The sequence below is a fragment of the Leptosomus discolor genome, chromosome 1, assembly GCF_034619465.1.
Source record: "Leptosomus discolor isolate bLepDis1 chromosome 1, bLepDis1.hap2, whole genome shotgun sequence".
NCBI classification, from domain to species: Eukaryota; Metazoa; Chordata; class Aves; order Leptosomiformes; family Leptosomidae; genus Leptosomus; species Leptosomus discolor.
Genome location: NC_141391.1, coordinates 23,275,595 through 23,296,433, shown reverse-complemented (window position 1 = coordinate 23,296,433; position 20,839 = coordinate 23,275,595). Strand labels below are relative to the sequence as shown.

The 20,839-nt window shown below is 39.3% G+C and overlaps 1 protein-coding gene across 1 annotated transcript in view; it reads left to right on the top strand.

The window, feature by feature from the left end:
- FLT1 (fms related receptor tyrosine kinase 1) overlaps positions 1–20,839 on the top strand; it is a 113,033-nt gene that overhangs the window by 20,567 nt on the left and 71,627 nt on the right. Inside the window, exons 4-10 of the mRNA XM_086481851.1 lie at positions 5,449–5,573; positions 11,543–11,705; positions 11,794–11,930; positions 13,450–13,624; positions 15,361–15,478; positions 17,467–17,636; positions 18,050–18,209. Coding sequence (XP_086337977.1) covers positions 5,449–5,573; positions 11,543–11,705; positions 11,794–11,930; positions 13,450–13,624; positions 15,361–15,478; positions 17,467–17,636; positions 18,050–18,209 — 1,048 coding nt within the window. The remainder of the gene's footprint in view (positions 1–5,448; positions 5,574–11,542; positions 11,706–11,793; positions 11,931–13,449; positions 13,625–15,360; positions 15,479–17,466; positions 17,637–18,049; positions 18,210–20,839) is intronic.

Below are 20,839 nucleotides of genomic sequence, written 5' to 3'. Positions count from 1 at the left end.
GAGAGAGAAAAAAAGGACCTTCTGGTACGTATTTCTCCTTTACAAGGAACCTGGAGAACAAGCTTAGAACAGAAGTTTTGCTTTGAGATGATTTAAGTCAGGAGAGACAAGTCAGAGCTGGGTAACGAAAGGTACAAGTCCTGAGAGTACTTGTACTTACCAATGCCTAGAATGTCAAACTTGTCCACTAGTTTTGGATATTTGGCTTGAGATGTGTCTCAGGTTGGACAGTCCAAAACAAAGGGCTTTAGCATTAGTGACTGATTCAAAATGTAAGCCTTTGAAATGCCAAAACATCTGGGATTTTGAGTGCATTTTCAAACTCTTGAGTTGTCTTCTGCTGAGGGTATGGCATCTCCTTGGGAGGTCCACTCATCGACAGATAGCTGGATCCAGCCCCAGAACTGACAAGGATTTAAGATTTAGCTTGAATTAATTGACTCCTGTAACCACAAAGGTACTATATTGCAGAACAAGGATGGCATCCAAAGAGTTCCCCAAAAGGGTCTCTTAAAGATCAGAAGCATCACAGTCAAAGTAATTCGACAGGTGAAAAAAGCAGTAAGACAAAATAACATGAAAGCTAACAGAAAGGGAGATTTTCTTCTTCTTTTTCCTTTTTCTTCTACTAATTCAGGAATAAAAGCACTGACAGAAGAACCTGCTGAGGCCTGGGAATCTCTCCCTTCCCTGTGCCTTTTTTCTGTCTTTGCTTTTGGCACGGTTTTAATGTATGAGCAGTACGGGTTTGGCTTACACTGTCAGAGTCAATAATATGATAGCGCTTCTGTTATGAAAAGGAAACTAGCTGAAATTAAACTATGCTACAGCTGTATCAAGTATTTGGACACATTTTTAGCATCTAATGAGGTTCCTGTTACAAAACAGAGCCCTCTAGGACTTGCTGACGTTAATCACCTATAATTGCCATGCTTTTGTCATTGCGTGGACTCCACCTCATAGCATGCTGTTGAGTGGAGCATGTGTGGACACCTTGGCAGCATTAAAGGCCACGCACTAAGCCCTCCAAGGTCCTTCTTCCTCACCAAGGCTTTTAGATCCTACTGAAACAGAAATACATTTCCAAGATGAACCATCATGAGGGAGAGATACATCTGAAAAGTGGTTCCTATTGTCCATTAGCCTTTCTAGAAATTGCTTTCTGAACATAGTAATTGCTCTAGTGTGGATTTCCTGACTAATGGGGGTAAGAATATTTTTCCTTAAGAGTTTTAACTGTGTTTTATGTGTGTTACGGACCTACGTCGATGATAGCATAGTGTAACTAGCCCCAAAGGAAAACAAACAAACCCTGCCTAAAAATCACTGTACAATTATGCTAGCAATGCTTTGTGTCTGAATGTGCTCCAGATACAAAGTATGTGCCTCCTTTTTCTTTTTCTTTTTTTTTTTTTTTTTCCTGGACTTCTGTGATTATTAATTTATCTCTCAAAGTCTTCCTCCAAGGTTTAGGAATCATTTGAATTTGAAGAGTATTATTTTACAGGCTAAGAAGAGGCAAGAGTTGAAAAACCTTCTTGCAGATGTGTTGTGCTTCTAGACATAAGAAATTGGATTTTTTTTTTCTTAAGGAACATAGACACCTAGATGTGAGCATGTTGAATAGATGCATTTCCTAGGGTACGATCCAGCTCATCATAAAACAGATGTCTGACATAGGTCAGATGAGTCCCATGGCAGAATTCCCCCTTTCTCCCCAGTGACAACACTAGCACAGTGAGGAATGTCTGTATTTTAGATGTGTAGGTGAGATGAGAGCCACTCTTGGTGTGCAAGGTTCTCCTCGAATTACTTCTGAACAGCCCTACTAATTTAGTTGGGATAAATAAAGTTGGTCAGGCTGGATCCCTAAAATGGAAAGGGGAATTTGGCAATTGGACCATTAACTTTAATGAAGTTTGCATGTCTGAACTTTAATAAAGACTTTCGTCCTTTCCACGTACATGAGGGAAAAGGGTGCTATGTGAATGTGGGGAAACTGTTTTGGCTCTTTTAGCCTGAAAAAATCTTAAGATGAGCCAAGTGTAAGTAGGTATTTTGGAAGAACTTCAGAGGACAAACTTTCAGAGATTTCAAGGAGCTCAGATTTTCCTGCAGAGACTTTTCTTCTTGCAAATGTATGTGTAAGTACTCTGACGTACATAACTCAGATTATTAAAAACAGAACAGACCCAAGAACAGTAGCTGAAGCTTGTGGAAATAAAGAACCTTACCATCTTTTCTGAATTTGACATTTCAATGTTGGCTAATTTAGTTGTTTGTGCAAACCCCATAAATAGCCTAGACAGGTTACTGATACCAGACCATATCGCTTGTGTTAAGTCTCTTATCAAGTGTGTATCTGGCTGCCAACCAGCTTAATAAAAAGCTACTATTTATGTCCTTTAACAATATAGCAAGTGACCTTCAAGGATTTGTGATTCATGAATGCTCTTTGTGGTTTCATGTCGATTGTAACTGAGAGATATTGTGAGGAGCACAGTCAAACCAGCACATAGTCATTAATTCCAGGCACAACTTAAAAATACACTAAACTGACTTTTAAAGTAACCTTTAGCATATACAAATATTCTGTCTGTCCATGTTTCATTTTGCTACCCTTGCAGGCAGCTCTGAAGCAAAAAACCAAACGAAAACAAACCCCTAAAAATTCAAAAAACAAGAAAACAAGATCTTCCATTCCAAATCCCAACAGAGCTGAATGTGCAACTTGGGTGTGGTCTTCAAGATAGATTAATCCATGATGTTCCTTTTATGTCTCGAGCTATCTGAATGTAAAAGTGAGAGCAGCTGGTCCAGAAGACCGCTGACAGGAGGTTAGCTTGCCCTAGATGCGCTGCCAGCCAGCTGTTCAGGGAAGGATGGCATTTACCTCCCCTCAGGAAGGAATAGGAGGAAGTGTAGCAGAGTCACTGGTGATAGCTAGGGCTCTGATGGGAGGGAAAGAGGAAAAAAGAAGCAAGGAGTGCTATTATTTGGGGGACAGAAGGATTCCACATCATTGGCACACCCTGCCAATGTGGCATAACCTGTCCTGGTGCTGCTGTGGGTTTGGCTTTGCCTGATCCAGGCTGGTGGACCCTGCAGCAGATTCTGGTCTTGAGGCACAGAGAGTATCCCCTTACGGCCATTAAGACAGAAGAATAAAATCAAAGGGAATCAGGAAAAGCCTCCACATTCATTATGAAAACAAAACTCTGCTAGGAAACACGATGCGTATTTCTTTTAATCAAAAGCAGGAAGACATTTGGAGCACTTGGGGCCATCAATTGCCCTCCGGCCCATGGCGGAAGTCCCCGGTGATGTCAATGGGAGCTCTGCACGCGAATAGCGGGGGCATGGAGACGCCTTGGCGTACCACTGCAGGGAGTATACCAAGAAAGGCTGTGACTGAGCTTAAAAGCCTACCGAGAACAGCCAGGGTGTTTAGTTGACTTTTATAGAGCACTTCATTGACTTTTCCAGGCGCGAACGTGCATTTCCATTGAAGAAGAAGGAAAAAAAAAGCCAAGCACGGTGTTTTGTGCTTGTTTCCTGTCCCTGCCTTCGGATGGGCAGGAATCCTGCGAGGTCTGAGACGCACAGCCCCCACTGCCTTGACATTGGCATCAGTCAGTGGTGACACTGTGTCTGCAGACAGCACCGGTAGTCCCCAGAACAGCTCTTCCTCACACTTGTAACGATCTGGAGATTATGGTACAGGAAACTACTTTGCAAAGCTTGCTGGTTTTGGGCAGGAGCTCTTAATTTTGTGACAAAGACAAATGAGTCTTTGGGGAGCAGTAAATCCGTTTGTCTGGTGATGTTAAGGGGCAGGTGACCTATTCTGTGGCTGCAGCCCCTGAAACAAAAAAGGTTCTTTTCACCATGCTACAAACAGGTTCATACTTGGTCTTTCCTTGAATCATACTGCAGAGGAAACGTCAGCCTAACAAGTCCTTAGGGTATTTTTTATTACATGCGCATCCTCTATTACTCATAAGTTCCTTTTGCAATCTCATTGGACATTTAACACCTATTATCGAATAAAGCATTGTGGCTTTCATTTTAGAATTTTTGTGAAACAGTTTTATTAACCTCTTTAGGAAAACTTCCTGTGTCTTGGGGTACATTTGAGATACTCTACCTTAGGACTGTCCCCAGTATAAATAAGACTAGAATTTGCTTCTCTTCCTGTTTGATGTCTCAAACAAAAATATCATTGCATATAATAAGAAAAGAAGATCCTAAGGGCAGAACAATTTTCTGACACTAGGAAATGCAGATCATACTTTTGAAAGTTAAGCAAAAGTAATGTATTTGAAGAACTATTTGAGTGAACATAGGTCAACGTGCGGAAGTCTGGGACCAGAACACTCGAATAAAGTGTTCAGGTTTTAAAAAATTACAATTCTTGATAGCTTTACTCATTTTTTTATCCAAGAAAGATTTCTATTGTTATTTGTAAGATTTTTGACTGAGTGAAAATAATAGGATTTGCCTGAAAAAACACTGGAGCTGTAGATAAGCATGGAATTAAGATCTGAATGTTCCACTGTTCCACTTTTTTAAGAGTTAAAAACCAAACCTTATGTGAATTTTGAAGTATTCTATCTGTGATGTGAGTCAAACTAAACCTTCAGATCTGAACACCTGCAAAGAAGATTTGGAGCCAGAGCCTGTGGCTTGAGCCCCTCTTTGTTAAGTGGTCCAAACAATAGCAGCAGCAATGTTCCCTGTTCCCAGCGCAAGCTATTTATGACAATGCCCTTTGTTAAAGGGATTGTTCAAGGGACGGTAAATTACTCTGCCAAGCTTTAGTTATTGAGTCAAAAGGAATTAATGTTTTCCTGGCATTTTCATTTACCTTGTCACTTAAAAAAGAGACATATAGGTATTGTGACGGTGGGAAGGAGGATAATAGTTAACTCTCACTAGTCCGTACTCTCAGAGTTGAAAATAAGGCTGGATAATCACAGTAGATTCTTTCTCCTGGTGAAGACAACATGAGTTTTTCCCATCAATCTCCTTGCAGAGAGCAGTAACATGTCCTGTGTAGGGGTTTCTTGATAAGTGAATTTCAGCTCACTTCCCATATAATTACTTCTCCCAGTGATAATAAAATAGAAATGCCGTAAAATAAGAAACACATGTGTCATCAGTAGAGATGATGCTGTAATGGGAAAAATGTACTTCAACTGACCTGGATTTTAAAGGAGATAGCAAAGTACTGCTATTGATATAGAGTGATAACTGTATTTTCAAATACTTAATAATATTTTGCTGAACTTGCTTAGATAAAAGTAAACAGAAGATTGATTTGAAGACTTTGTCTAGCTTTCATTAGGGACAGGGTTAGTCTGTTCTTTCAAGGCTCTATGCACCGTTACAATTTCCACACTCTCTTAAGATTTCAGGTATTAACATTTTCTTTTTCTTCTCTTGCAGATACAGGCAATCCATTTGTAGAGATGCACAGTGATATACCTAAAATAATACACATGACTGTGGGAAGAGAAATGATTGTTCCATGCAGAGTCACAGCACCAAACATTGCTGTTACTTTAAAAAAGGTACCTCTCTCCAAGCATACTCTGAAAGCTTTGTAGTGGATGATGTTTTTGTTGGTTTTTTTGGTTGGTTACGGCTATTGTAATGCTTTTGAAATATTTCAACAATTTAGTATTTCTTAAACAAGCTTTCTGGGTGTTAGTTTGTTTAGAAATATTTAAACCCTGGAGGCTCCATCTCTTATCTCACAAAAGGGCTTCATCAAGTCTTTTACACTGGATGGGAATTTTCTGAAGAAACTTGAACCTTTCATACCATTTTAAACCTTCACCAACAAAGGTTTCTTAAGCCCAGGAAGGAATTTCTTATTAGGAGAAGAGATTTCCTCCCACCTCTTCCCTTGCCCTTCCTGCTCTTTCCTCTTATGTCCTCTGGAACAGCCGGTAAGTGCATTCCCTGGAGACTTGCTGAGGCTGTACAAGGATTTCGGCAAGCCTTTGCCTGCCTCACTCCCACCAGTGACTTTGCTGCTTCCTTTTACATATGCATGCACTTGCCAGACAAGGGATGGCTTCTCTTTGTAGGAAAACTTGTGCAGTTTGATACAATGGGGCCAGTTTTAGAAAAACTAGACATTTTTCATGTTTTGGGGGAACCATTTCTTTCCTAGGTATCTTGAGTGTTACGCAGACGGCTAACTGACCTATGTGTATGCAGTAAAGCACCTGGTATCAAGACAGAGTGGTGCTTCTTTTTTTAAAGTTCCTTTGGCTTAAAAATTGAGTGGAGGTGCCAGTGATGTTTTGTTCCTAAATAAAGGGACTTCTATACATTTTGATGTAAATGTTCATCATTGTTGCAAGGAAAAGAAATTTGGTTTTTTTATAGAATAACATGCAATTGCCAAATAATATCACCGTAAAAGATGCTTATCTAGATCAACACAAGTCTTTGATTCTTCTTTGACTATAGACTTTTATACCAGACACAGATTTGATCCTGTGTTTCAACTTGGCCTGGAGGTTTACAAATTCTATCCAGTGCTGCTTTGTTAATGTAGATACTGATTTTGCTTCTTAGTTTCAACCTGTTAAATCACATGCAAGAAAGCAAAATGCAGAGAAAAGAAAGTAATCTGACCTAGGATGTTACCATATGGACACACACACACACACACGGTTCTCCTACAAGAATTGCACAAGGGGTGAATGATGCACAAGACTCTGTGGCTATAGGATCAAAAGTAAATGAGGCTTGGCTTCCTCAGGGTGGATGTTGTGAAGTAGGAACTTCTTTGGGCACTGTAGTATTGCATCTGAATTGTCAGCATATTAAATTACTAACTGAGAAAATTCCTGTCAGGTTTCTCTTTTATTAAACAATATAAAAATACTTTTTTTTTTCCTTATTTGGAGGAGATTGAGACATATCCACTCTCTTTTTTCATAGCAACTTGCCTTTAGCTTGTGATTGTGGTGTAAGGTACATCTTTACACCATCAAAACAGATGTAATACTCTGGGAAGGAGAAAGAGGGGCTGGAGCCAGGTCTTGAAAGAAAGAATTGGTTGCTTACATGTTTTGCATTCCAGGAAAAATAAGTGTGTTCCCTAATTAATCCCAGAATTTCCTGAAGCATGTAAGCTACACTGTATTACATCATATCTTACTTTATTTATCACCTGTGACACCCGTATATGAAGATTCCAGCAAGTTTTTGCTCACATAGCAATTAAGAGATGTGTTAAATGCTTTTCACAGCTGCAGACATACTACTTCTGTAGAGCTGGCAAAAGCTATTCTGTGTTTTCCTTTCAGCGATAAAGGAAGGAGTCGGTGTCCCTATGATGCAGTCCTCTGGAGCTGGAAAGAAAACCCCAGCCTTGGTCATTAGGTTCTGCATTCTATTTTGCCAGGAAGTAAAAATAGGAAATACTTTTTGGTAATCTCTCTCTTCTAAAAAGACTCTGTACAGGTGCATGAGCACTGCCTCCAACATTTTGTTCCTGTGCAGTGCTACTTCTTAGTTTTAGTAGATCAATGTGGGGAAGGTTTATTATCCATCTTCAACACTACAAATGATTTTTTTTTTACTAAAACTGTGTCTTTACCTTAGTCAACCGTTTTGAGATACTGTGTTGCTCTAACTTCCAGGCTGAACATCTGTAGAAATTGTATTCTACAGCATGGCAACCATAGGCAATATAGGAGGAGTCTTAAAAATCAAGAAGCTAATAAAACAGGGATTGGGAAATGAAGATGGAGTTTTTCATTCCTATTTCAAATTTAGCCTTCAGGTCCTGTTATAACCTATATCTGCAACAGCTGATGACTGTTTCTCTTCATAATATGAAGACTTGTGAAATCAATCGATAGTTTTGATCTAATGCTTAATAGACAGATATCCAGAGCCTCTGAAACCATCATTCTTATCAATATGATTCTGACAGCCTCATTCAAGATCCCTAAAATAAAATAAGCCTTATTGCAAACAAGATGTGCACTTATCTTGCCTCTTCATTTGTTCTTATCTTGCTAAATGGAGAAAGCATCACCTTTTGGTGCAATGGTTTGGTCCCTCTGTTTAGTCTCCTTTTGGTTTCTCTGCCATAAAGTCAACAATGACATTCATGGGAATGGAGGTATATAAGCATCAGCATAAGGAATAAAAAGAGGAAAGAAAACCCAAGGATGCTGAAAATGACACAACTGGACAGTCTGAATTCTTAATAATGCCAACTCATCTTTCCCAAATTGATGGAAGGAGAAACATGAAAGAAAAGATAAGCATTCAAAACTCTAATGTACATTTTTACTATACCTCCAGCTGGCTGCTTCCAATACAATCTGCCTTTGGAGACCTGGGGAACCACAGCTTGATTATATGCTCCTGACCATATGCATATACCCAAAACTTTGTGGTAGTACTAGTTAAGGCCACTAGGTACCAAAAAGGTTCAGAGGTTGGTGCTGAGCAAAGAAGGAGGCACAGCTTATACCAAAAGAACCTGAAGTCTAGTTTGAAACAAAGTACCAAGAAGGTAAGAGGCCAAGACTGCAGTGGCAGCCACGGTGATGTGGTTCGTGCAGATAACTATGTAGACAATAAATTCCACGTTTACTGCAGCCATTGCAACAAATTGATTCTCTGAATGCCTCTTACTATCTGCTGGTAGCCACCTGTAAGCTGGTATTTTAGCTGGATTTATCCTCTGCTGCTTCAGTGGAAATCTCACCGTTTCAGCACTATGTTTCTTCATAGGTTTTCTGTTTCTCTCTGTGATGACCAAATAGCCAAGATTTTTGACAAGGCCCTGAACTATATTGGCCCTTCCAACCTGAATTGTTGTGTGATTCTGGGATCCCCTGTCCTGTACTATCCATGCAATGATCATCATGGTGATGATGCCATGTCTCTAGGTGGTGGCCTGGAAGCTCGTTTAGGGCAGATCAAAGCAACTGTGCTTCACTGAGAGTGGGAAACAGGTTATCTGAAACAGTGGGGTTGGCAGAGGAGAACACCATGGAGGACAGCTGGTTCAAAACTGAAGCAAGTAAGGAGAGAGGGTAGAGCTGTGAAGGGCTGTGAGGGTGAAAATCCAGCCACTGCCCTTGATCTCTTCTAAGACAAAATCTGATGCTCCCACCCTCCGAAATGGACTTGTTGCGGTTTTCTTTCCACCCCAAGACTTAGCCAGAGACCAGCTGTGTCACAGTGGTCTTTTGCTAGTCACAGACTTCAGTCTTCTAAAGTTTTCCTTACAGTAGTGTTGAGTTATGCTTTCATGTGTGACTGCATGCAACTTCTTAGTCTCAAAGCTGCAAAAAATTACACAAAATGATATAGCTCTACATGTTTTTAAGGGGTGTCAGATGAGTTGACTGTGCAGGCAAAGATTTGCCTCCAGGGCAGGTGAGCCTGAGGGATATACAGACAACTCACAACATTAAGTGTTGCAAAACTTGTTTGTATTTATGAGCACCTTACTTCCAAGATCCAGTTACTTCCTGGGTGTTTTGTTTTCATTCTCGTTCCTGGAATAAGGCTAATATAGATTCAGTAATCTATCAATTAACTAATTAATGTGAAGTGAATGCATTCCCTGGGAAGTGTCAGTCTAGGGAGGCTCTGAGACTCTGACTCAACTCTTTCTTCACAGTGTATATGAAAACCTATAGAGGAATATACTCAGAAACAGTTTGGTTTCCACCAAAGCAGCAAGAGGATAAATTCAGTTGAAGCCCTTGAAAGCATAACTATGAACTAGTTAAACCAAAGCTTGAATATTTGTTTTATTTAGAACAGGAATAGCAACAGAGATCTTACAGTACAAGATATTGTTGAGAGGTAGCCAGCAGGCTGTAACGTAATGGGCTTTACTTGTGTGTGTGTGTAACACACGCTTCCCCCGTGATTTGCATGCCTATTATAGCATCTTATCAGCTGTTGTAAAGATAAGGAATTCTACCACAGCATTTTGTGCTCTGTAATTATTATTCATTTGATTCATCAACGTACATTTCTGATGGAGGAAATGGCATGAGATGAGTGGAGGTGATCTCAAGGGCAGCATCGAGGGTGCCGTGTTTTGGAGAGAAGCCGTACCACACAGGAAGGTGCCGGGCAGCCACACTTCCCCTAGCTTCTGGCACCCACCCATGCTGGCTTTGGCCATAGGAAGGAGAAGGCTGGCCAACACGTCCATGCATAAGTCCTCTGCTCAAATAAAGGAAAAGAAAGAGATGAAGGGGATGTAGTGAGACTGGGTGCACAATGAGAGGTGATGGGCTGCAAGGTACTTAGTTGAAAGAGGTCTCTACTTAGGGCACTAATCCACTCAAACTCTGCTCTGTGCCATCCTTAAAACTATGTTATTGTCCCATAAAAGCAGGCTTTTGTAAAATTAGAGTCACATCCAGGCTTTGTACTCACGGCTGATCTCAGCGTTATCCAAATGGTGGTATGTGTTCCATCGATAAGGCATAAAAAGCCCCCATGGTGTGAAAACAAGAGAACTTGTCTGACCTTCGGTGCCTATGTCATGCTTTGCCTTTTCAGGGTTCTCTTGATATCTTATTAAAATGGGGCTTAAAACTCAAAGGATCCTAATGTAAAATATAGTTTGTACCGCTGACAAAGTGAACACTTGATCCCACGTGGCAATATTTTAGTCTGTATTAGATTTCAGGTCTTAAGTTTTAAAACACCTGATGGCTTTTCACTAATTACGTGTTGGGCCCTTAACTTCTGAGGGACCTAGAAGTGCCGAATTTGAAAAATGTGCTGAATACTTTTTCTGTGGAAATGTGATGTATTTAGTGTTTTAAGGTGTCTTTTCAAAATCTCTAGTCAATATGACTTTCTTCATTCAGTATGATCAGTAGTTCTCAATAAAAGTGCCCAAGGAAGCTTTGTGGCTTTAAAATTTGCACTTCATATTGTATGTAATGAATTAGAGACGTGTACTCTGTGACCTGTCAGCTGTGGAACAGCCATTCACGTCCTTAACTTTTTTTTAAAAACAGTCCAGTCCTTTAGATGACATAAATGTGAGAAGCATCAGATTGAATCCTGGCAGGAATTTGTTAAAGCCACAAAATGACAGCAAATTAAGTCTATTTGTCGCCTCCATTGAAAAATATGTATTTGTGTCTCAGTAATGAAACCAGGATACTTAATTGCAAAGGTTTGCCAAGAGGAGCACTTTAGCTGCCAACCAGGAGTCAACAGAATAGCAGCCCAAGTGCTGAGGCTAATGATAATGTCAATCTATTGTGTCATAAATTACATCCTGTTATAAATAATGAAATCTTGGAAACGAATAAAATGTTCATGTTCTTCACCCAGTTTTTTCCTCTATTTTGTGATGAAAATGTGACTTGAAAAATCTGCATAATTAAATGTCATCCCTTCTATGTTGATTGGCATTTTTTAGGGTATTTTTTTTCCCCATTCCTTTTTGTTAGGCTGCTTTGATTAGAGAGTGGCATGAGGATGAGTTGTTTTTATGATGCGTGTTTGACACTTCCAGATTCCACGAGAAACCCTAATTCCTGATGGCAAGACAATAATCTGGGACAGCATGAAAGGCTTCAGAATACCTAAGGCAACCTACAAATTCATAGGGCTCCTGAGCTGTGAGACAACCGTCAGTGGACACAAGTATAGCACGAAGTACCTAACGCACCGAGAAAGTAAGTAGTGTTCTCCGCTCCCTGTCTTTTCATTAAGCACTCTGCTCTGGTGAAGTTATTCACTTTCCTTTCTCTTCATCATGTGCAGCCAACACAATTTTTGATGTTCAGTTAAGCACCCCACGTCTTGTCAAGTTGCTGAAAGGAGACAGCCTGGCAATTAACTGCACTGTCACTGCAGCCTGGAACACCAGAGTGCAGATGACTTGGACTTATCCTGGACAGGTGAGTGCTGTGATTGAAATGAAGAACCCGAGGATTTCCTATAGATTGTGCATCTAGCATCCTGGGAGGAATTTTGCCTCAAAATGCTTGCCATGGTTCGCATTCCATCATTTTGACCCTTGCTGACATGTCTTTAAAGGTTTCTTTTTTTCTTTCTGGTGCTTAATTGAGTAAGTAAACATGTTTACACAATGTACTCTGGTTATGTTACATAATTGTGAGCGAACGCCTGAACTGTTTCATCCCTGGGAGCTGCTTTTTGACCTGGAGAAATGGTAGAAATTTATCTCCCAGTCCCAGGCAGGGGCTCTCTTGTGACAAAAAAGTTTTCAGCGAGGCTGTCTTTCTCAACACATTCATCTCAAAGACTGGCAGACAGTCAGGCACCCGACTCAAGCATGTTTAGAAAAGATATTTTGATTTAGCTAGCCAAAATCTCATTTGTTAAGTGTCACATGAACAATCCTCTTGTTTTGACAACTACAGGAATGATCTTGAATGTGCTTCTCCTCCCTTCACATTGGGAGCATCCTCATAAATATTTGTCGCTTACAGAATAACTGCCAGGGAGTCCGTCTAAAGCTGATAAGAAATTTGACATTATTTTAAGGTTTACAACTCCCATTTCTTTCATGTCAGTTTGATTTATGCTGATGATTCAAGTCAAGATCATTTATTATGTCACTTACTGTGCCTAATCACAAGCTGAAATTATGATTACATTATATAGGGAAGATTAATGCAATTGTTTCTTGCATACTGTAGCCATTTTCCCTGTCATTTTTTCACCTCAGCAATAAACAACTTAGCAACCAGAAATGCTCCAAATATATTATGTTGCTCATTGCTGCCTTACCAAGCCCTAGCCAGGCACCACACTTGTGAAATTCTACTTTGTTTTTATTTGAATGGTAACTGAAGGGTGCTCAGTGTTTATGAGACACCAGCAATGTCCTGGGTTAAATAAACTTTGAGGCCAAAGGCTGAGGGGGAGTTGCAGGAAATAACTCCTCAGACTCACATTATCTTCAGTTCCACCCTGTTATTCCCGTGCCAAACCTAGTCCCTTTTCATTCTATAGTGTTTCCAGAATTCTCCCCTTCTTGTGGTAATGTCCTCTTCTTCTGTATGTCTGCTGCCTATGGACACTGAATTCAGGCACCAAACTATGTGCCAGTGACTCTGGGGATTTTTACAAACAATGCTGGACAAGGAGCAGTGGGGAACTGGGTGTGTTGGTATGGCAGGCCATACAGAAGGGATGATCTTTGTCTGGAAAGAACTAGTTTGGATGCTGTTACAACTTTGGTGAAGATAGGAATGCATTGCCATATAATGTAACTTGCAATTTTTATTGTTAACCCTCTGGGAATGTTAGGCAACTTTTGCATGTCTGTGCTGTACAGAGGGATTGGGATATTTTTATTAAGGTTTTGTGACAATACAGTAAAATAAAAATCTTAATAATCATGACAGTTGGTTTGATTAAGCTCTTTCTTGTTCATTTTCGCTTTTGTAGGCAAGGAAGAGAGGTTCTGTAACGCAGCGGATTGACCAGAAGAATACAGAAGCCAATATTTTTTATAGTATCCTTGTTGTTGACAAAGTGCGTGATATTGATAAAGGCCAGTATACCTGCCACGTGAAGAGTGGGCCATCAATCAAAGCTGTTAACACAACCGTCATTGTTTATGGTAAGAAGTGTGCAGATTTGTAGAATACTGAATGCTCATGTACCATGTTCAGTCATGTGATAGTTCTACATCTTGACACAAAGTGGGAGTTTGTAGCATGTTCATCATTGGCAGAAAAAGGAGGGAGACCAGAGAGAACATGTGCCTTTTCTCCCATGACTGTTTTGTATTGTTAGCAGTAGACACGCTAATGTTCAGTTTAATCACTCTTGTCTGCTAAATACTGTCCTCAGTCAGTTCTGGCAGAAGCAATCAGTTATAGTTTGCAAAAAAAAAAGTAAGAAGTGTACAAGCTGAATTTACATAGGAGAATCCCACTTTCTCTTCTATGCTACTTGTTGTTTTCTTCGAAAAATGAAGAAGCAGCAGACACACTAGCTATACATGAAGCAGGTAGCTGCTAAACCATTCAGAAAAGTTAAGCAAGGTACTGCAATGCATTAATATGGTTTTCCAGTGGGAGTCTTAAATGAGTTCCTTATGGTCCGCCCGGGCTTTCTGTGAAATCTGGAAATTTCTGGTGTTATTTCAAATTAATGTGAATTAGGACTTTTGTGCATTGAGACTTTATGAGAAGCTACCTTCTTTGTGGCATCCTGTTAAAATTAGGACTATCTGGGATCTTTGGAGCGTCACTGGTATGAAAGACTAAGCAGTTGGTGGGTGTCCTCTATGACAGATGGCTCATGGTCAGAATATTGATTTGTTCCATGTTTTCAGTGGTCTGCCTTTTCTGTCTCGTCGGGAAGTGTGGACAAACACCCTGTGTTTGTATTCTTAGAGAATATTTCAGTCCATTTTCTCTATTTAAACCCTGGAGTAAGTCACTGAGAGCACAGGATAAATCATGATATCCACTTATTTTATTCTTAAACAGACACGCTGAAGCTTCCAGAAGCTGAGTTTTAGATTAAAATTAAAGCTGGAGAAGCTGGAACTGTCAAAGCTAGCCTGTAAACTCTTACTCACATAAGCAGCCCCATCTATGGGATACCCACCTTAGAAAGAATAAGAGTCTGCAGAATCAGGGTTCCATCTTTGTAACTTGACTTGTGTAATTAAACTACTCATCTGTCTTGTGCATGTTATTTTCAATGTACGTGGCAAGTGTGATTAAATATTGCACATGTTTAATAGATATCCAACATCCTTATGCAGTCCATAACTTGCCAGAGAGTTTGAAATATGAGGTAGTACAACTGGAAAAGAACAACTTCCAGCAGGTTGAGATTGTTCCAATGAAGTGATAAAGGTTTGTTTGTTTGATGAAACAGCTGTTTACCAATGATACAGAAAGTTTCTGCCTTTTCCTTTGCTGTTTCTCTGAAGATCCCTTAAATCCTCTCTGGTAGAATATTTTCTTTTGGAACATTCATTGATTCTTGGCCTTTAGGAAAGGTCATCTGATCATCTAGTTCAGCTTCCCACGTACCACAAGCCACCTTATCTTTTGTGCCTTTTTTTCTGACTCAAGCACAATGTGAACACACAATGTGTGTTCTCCAGGCAAATTCATGGCCTGGGAGCTGTCTCTCAGTTTCTTATATATTTGTGGTATTCTTCTCTATATTTTATAGATTTCTAGCAGGTTAGGCTTTATTCTTGCTGTTGCCATGAGGGAACACCAAAATTATTAAAGATCTTTTTAATTTGGATTCCTGTTCTCTTTAGTAGAACAACTCTTTCTGCAGGCTGAAAATCAGTAATGAAATGCACCCTTTTTTCTTTTGTTTAAGATAAAATGTTCATTAATTTGAGACGTCGAAGAAAAACTGCACTGGAGGCTGTAGCTGGAAGAAAATCCTATCGTTTGTCAATGAAAGTGAAGGCGTTTCCCTCTCCAGAGGTTATATGGTAGGACAACAGTTTCTTCCACACATGCGTACTGGACCTCTTCTTAGATGAAAAATAATATCATGCTAAAATACTCAAATAAGACCCCCTGAAATGGCAACAAACTGGAGACAATACAGTTGTGGAGTTTTCTTGGAAGTTTCAGGGTTGTCCTGGGTTTTAACAATTTGTGAAAATATTATCTCCATTTTGCAAGTGCAAAAAAGGAGACCTGGCAAGTTAAAGGCTTAGATCCTCAAGGAAGTTAGATGTGTCTCCTGTTGAAATCAGTGGACACTCTACAGCTAACTATCTCTATCAACTTTGACTGAAGTGTTGCATCCAACCTCACTCAGACCTAGATGTGAGACCTGAACTTGCTTTTCAGACAGTAGGAGAAAGAAAAGAAGGTTTTCATTAAAATAACTGACTGAGTTGAGTCATGCAGGCACACACTATCAGAAAAACAGTAGAAGCTGGTTTTATTATATGGTGATTTGCAGGTTGTAGATTTACTTCAGTGACTGGAGTGTTCGCTTTGGCTCATGTATACCATGCTAAAAAATCTTTTGAACAGTTTTTTGTGTTAACCCAGACCAGTTTTATATAAAACAATGTTATCTATTCATGATCTCAAGCTTTTTTTTGTTTGTTTGTTTAAATAATTTTAAAGACCAGTAGCTCTGGCTCAATTCATTGCACTTTAACAAAGGGCCCATGACAAGTCTGATTAAGAAAACAAACCGTACATACATGTACAGTGAGAGTTCATGTTACTCACAGCCAGAAATTACTTTTGCTCCAAACACTTTGTTTAGTTTTACAAAACCCTTACATTTATAGATCCACAAGGAAAATTAAGGGGCGAAAGTGGACCTGATGCTAGCCTTTTATATAGTATTTTCTGTTTCTTTAATAGTTAGGCTTGTTGACTACACATATAGATCCAAAACTTCTGAAATACAAAAAAAGATCCATTTAAAGAAGATTTTTTAAAAAATATTTGTCTATTTATTTATTACTATGAGGTTGATCAAACGCTGGAACAAGTATTCCAGAGAGGCTGTGGAGTCTCCATCCTTGGAGATATTAAAAAACAGACTGAAAATGGTCTTGGGCAACCTTCTGACCTTGCTTTGAACAGGGGGTTGGACTAGGCAATCTCCAGAGGCTCTTTCAGCCCCAACTATTCTGTGGTTCTGTAAAATACAGATACAGTGAAATGCCTCAATCCATAGTCCTTAGACAGAATTTTTAGTGCTCCTCTAATAATAGTAGGAGTTTTCTATAAATACTTACTAAAACCTTTAATCAAGTCCATCATAGTCAAACTCAGTTGCACTCTTCTACTAAAATCATGTCAACTTTCATGCCGCAACCTACCAAAATATGCTTTATGCTGTATTTTAGAATTTGAGGAAAAACGTGCTTCTTCAGGAATCTGTGTGTGAGTAACAACTAGCACTTTCTATGTTGATTTTCTGCTATCTTTAAAAACATTCACTTGATAGCAGGATATCTGATTCTTAAGTGCTTATCTAATCTACTTACTCTTCCTCTTCCTAAAATCACAGCTGTGGTTAGGCTACTGTAATACTTTGTCCCAGGATGTATTCTGAGGTCGTAAAGAAATGGTCGGTGCTGGATGATGCAACCTTTATTTGTGTGAATGACTCTTAGCCAAAATTGTCATCTTCTAGACTAAATGGCGGCACAAGCATGGAAAACTGGATCTTCAGAGACAGTTGCAATTTTCAACAATTCTGAAATACTATAAAACCCTGTCAGATCCTTATCAGTTTTAATATGTAGAATGGTATTCTCCAAAGTGCTTTATAAATATCATCAATCTTATTTGTAAGGGAAGGATAAGCCTCTGGTAAACAGAAACTCAGGCTGTAAGTTCAGTCCTTGCCCAAAGACCAAGAAATGTTGTGAAATGAAATAACGCAGGCAGTTTAAGCAACAATATTTTTCAAAATTTTGATTTCTGGAATTCTTTGAAACAGGTTAAAAGATGGGCTACCTGCTGCTGAAAAGTGTGCCCGGTACATGGTTAAAGACTACTCATTAATCATCAAGGATGTTGCTGAGGAAGATGCTGGAAACTACACGATAATACTGAGCATAAGACAGTCAAACTTGTCTAAGAATCTTACAGTCACTCTTACAGTAAATGGTAAGTTTACAGCATGTTTCCATGCTTCTCCTGAACATGTAAATGCTAAATTTTAATTGAGCTGGGTTTTCCTTGATCTTGCACAGTTCAGGTCATTGTGGTTTTCTTACTGACTTTCGTGGACCCAAATGCAAGCACTATATTCAGGCTGACAGACCCATCTTGGAATCAGAAGACAGATACTGGTTTTCATTAGGAGGGTTTCTGTCTGCCATGGTCACATACTTATTCCTGATCATTTAAGTGTGTTACTAACTGCTCATCTGACCTAATTTAGGCATGCTGTTCTCCTTTATTTGTTCTCCTGGGGATTTTTCTTATTACTCACCCTGCAGGAATGTAGTATTTTCATGATCATGTAACACATTGCAAATGAGCTGGTTTTAATTGCTTTCCAATTTTGCCCTTTACAGTGAAACCCCAGATATACGAAAATGCCGTGTCATCATTCCCTGATCCCAATCTGTATTTACTGAGCAGCAAACAAGTGCTGACATGCACTGTGTACGGTATTCCTCAGCCTAAAATTACGTGGATGTGGTATCCCTGTAGACAAAACCACTCCAAAACAAGGTAGGACAACTTCCTTACTTTTATTTAGTATGTCTTCTTTTACTATTACATTTAAATATTTACTTTTTTTACAAGAATAAATCTTGCCATGACTGTTGCTTAGTAGAGTTTGTATACTTCCAATCAATGTGTTTTTAGTAAACATGTAGGCACAATGCCATTTTTTTCTTCATCGTTATCTGAAAACGGAGGGCAAAGTTGTTATTTTGTATTACTTAGGTTTATTTACAGTTCACTACTATTCATGCATGCAATGTCCAGGAGTGATAATTGCTTTTTAATTTTTATGAGGGAAGCCTTTAAGGCAATGTCTTGCAAAGTTCACACTCTTTCTCATGGAGGAGATTTCCATGCTTTCCTCCGTGCACAGTCATTCCCATGTGTGGGTTCTTTGGAAATTCACCAAAATAATCTTAGACATTTTCCATTATGAAGGTCAAATCTGTCTTACAATACATTGACTCATAGATTCAGTTCAGCAAGCCAAATGTGCCCAGCATTCTCCAGATGATATTTCACAGGGTAAAATATGAATGGCACCATACAAGCTTACTTGATGTTGATGTGGCCCATAACTAATCCTCTTCTATATTTAAGCTTTCTTTTGAACTCTGTTTGTTACGATTACAAGTTTGTGTGTTGACGCATTTATCCAAAGCTCTTCCCCCATGATGAAATCTGACACAATCTTAATGATTAACACTCAACCTCCACAATGGCATTAGCACTAAGCTACTACAATGGGAGGGTTCAAACATGCAAGGTATTTGGATCACAGCACAATGAAGATATTTTAAAACCTAATAAAACTTTAGGAACCAACATTTTCTCAGTTTCAGTTGAAGATAATCGCTTTACATAGGATTTAACTTCTTTAACACTTTCATAGAATTGGGGTTTAGGTCCAATCCAGCCAAACATTTAAGCACATGCTTAACTGCAGGGATACAAGACACCTTGTTCAATTAAATAGGACAAACATCTTATCTCCAATTAAGGGTGTTTGTAAGTGCTTTGTGATCAGTGAGAGTGGTCAGCACTTCCTAGAAGCACACATAGTTTTTCCAGTTATGCCTTGCTTTGGGATTATGCTAATGGATGGCTTTCTGTGCTTTCCTCACCAAGAGGTGGCACTAGCTATCTCTCCTTTTGCCTGGCATAGGTGTAACCTGAAATTCTCCATTTCGAGGACAGGTGAGGTCTGCATTTCCTCTGTTTGTTATATTACCTTCGAAAGACACATTGCAAAATTCTGAGTATTAATTTATTTCTGCTTGTGGGTGCAAGGTGTAAGAGAAAATAAATCATAACAACTTTTAAGTAGAGAAATTCTGTGAAAGGCATACACGAAAATTTTCAATCTTTTAGTTTTGAAAGTGTTTATACACCTATGCATACTCTGGATTGAATTCATCCTGCAGAACAGTTGGTTCTTCTTGAGGAGCTGGGGTGGTGCTTGTCCATTGTCAAATATTTCCTTCTGTTAACAAGCACAGATCTGCACTACAGCACAGGAGAGCATGTCATCAGAAATAGAAATTTATATCTGCAAGCAGGTGTTTAATAATGTGCTAAACTGTACACTCAATTAAATGCTAATTAGAAGTGTGTTTGAGCAGGTGATCAAAGGAGAAATGTAACAATTTGAATCAGCTATTGGCTCTGTTACAAGGTTGTTTCCAGACTTGCTTCCAAATTGCCTTCATAATTGTTCTGTGATGATTCTCTTTAACCCCCTCCCCTTCCTTCTCCTTTAAATGCTCATTGAAGAAGTAGTATGGAGAACACAATTTTTAAAGCTTTGCCTAACAGGAGTAGAATGACTCCCTCTGAATAATATGGTGACAAATAGCTATCGCAGAAAGGCAGAAATACCTGAATAATTACTTTTTTTTTCTCCTGCTCTGGGAAGGGAGCAGAGTGGACTACCTTGGCAGCAGGCATGCCTTGCTCAGGCTGATATCTGTGCCAGTTCAGGTGTACTCCCTGAAGAATTGGAGAACCCTTTAATCCCACCTATTTCACTATACTTTCCTCTTTGTGTGAGGGGAGGTTTGCCTAAACAACAGATTTGCCTTGTTGTACCTTGTGCAGCAGATACCTTTTTTAAAAAAAAAAAAAAAATTCTTTTCATTTACGTGCCCAATGTTAGGTTTCCAAGGCTAATACATTGCTCTGTTTGTGCTCTACTAGTGCCTATTTCTGCGCATGGATGTACCTTGTACCGTAAGTTGGTAAACCCCCACAGGTTACCATTCTTCAGTGTATGGTAGTAGGGAATCTCATAAAGTTTCTGAGTCCTGTGTCACAGGACAGAGAGCGCACTCCAAATAAAAAGACGCTGTTGCTGCAAAGCCTTTGAAATGCATAGAACTGTTTCCTCCAAGGTTTATATATGTGCTTAACTTCACATGACTTGGGTATTATCAATGCAAATGGGGGAATGGCGCGTAGTGCATAAATCAGATGTTTTTATTTTTGAAGGGTCTGTTGCCTATGGGCTCCTTAATAGAAACCATTAGGTTATCTGGCTGCTTCTTTCAGTTTCTGTTCCAGACAGCACTTCTGTTTCAAAAACAGAAAAACACTGCAGTGGATTCCATTGCTTTTAAATAAAATGCAGATATATT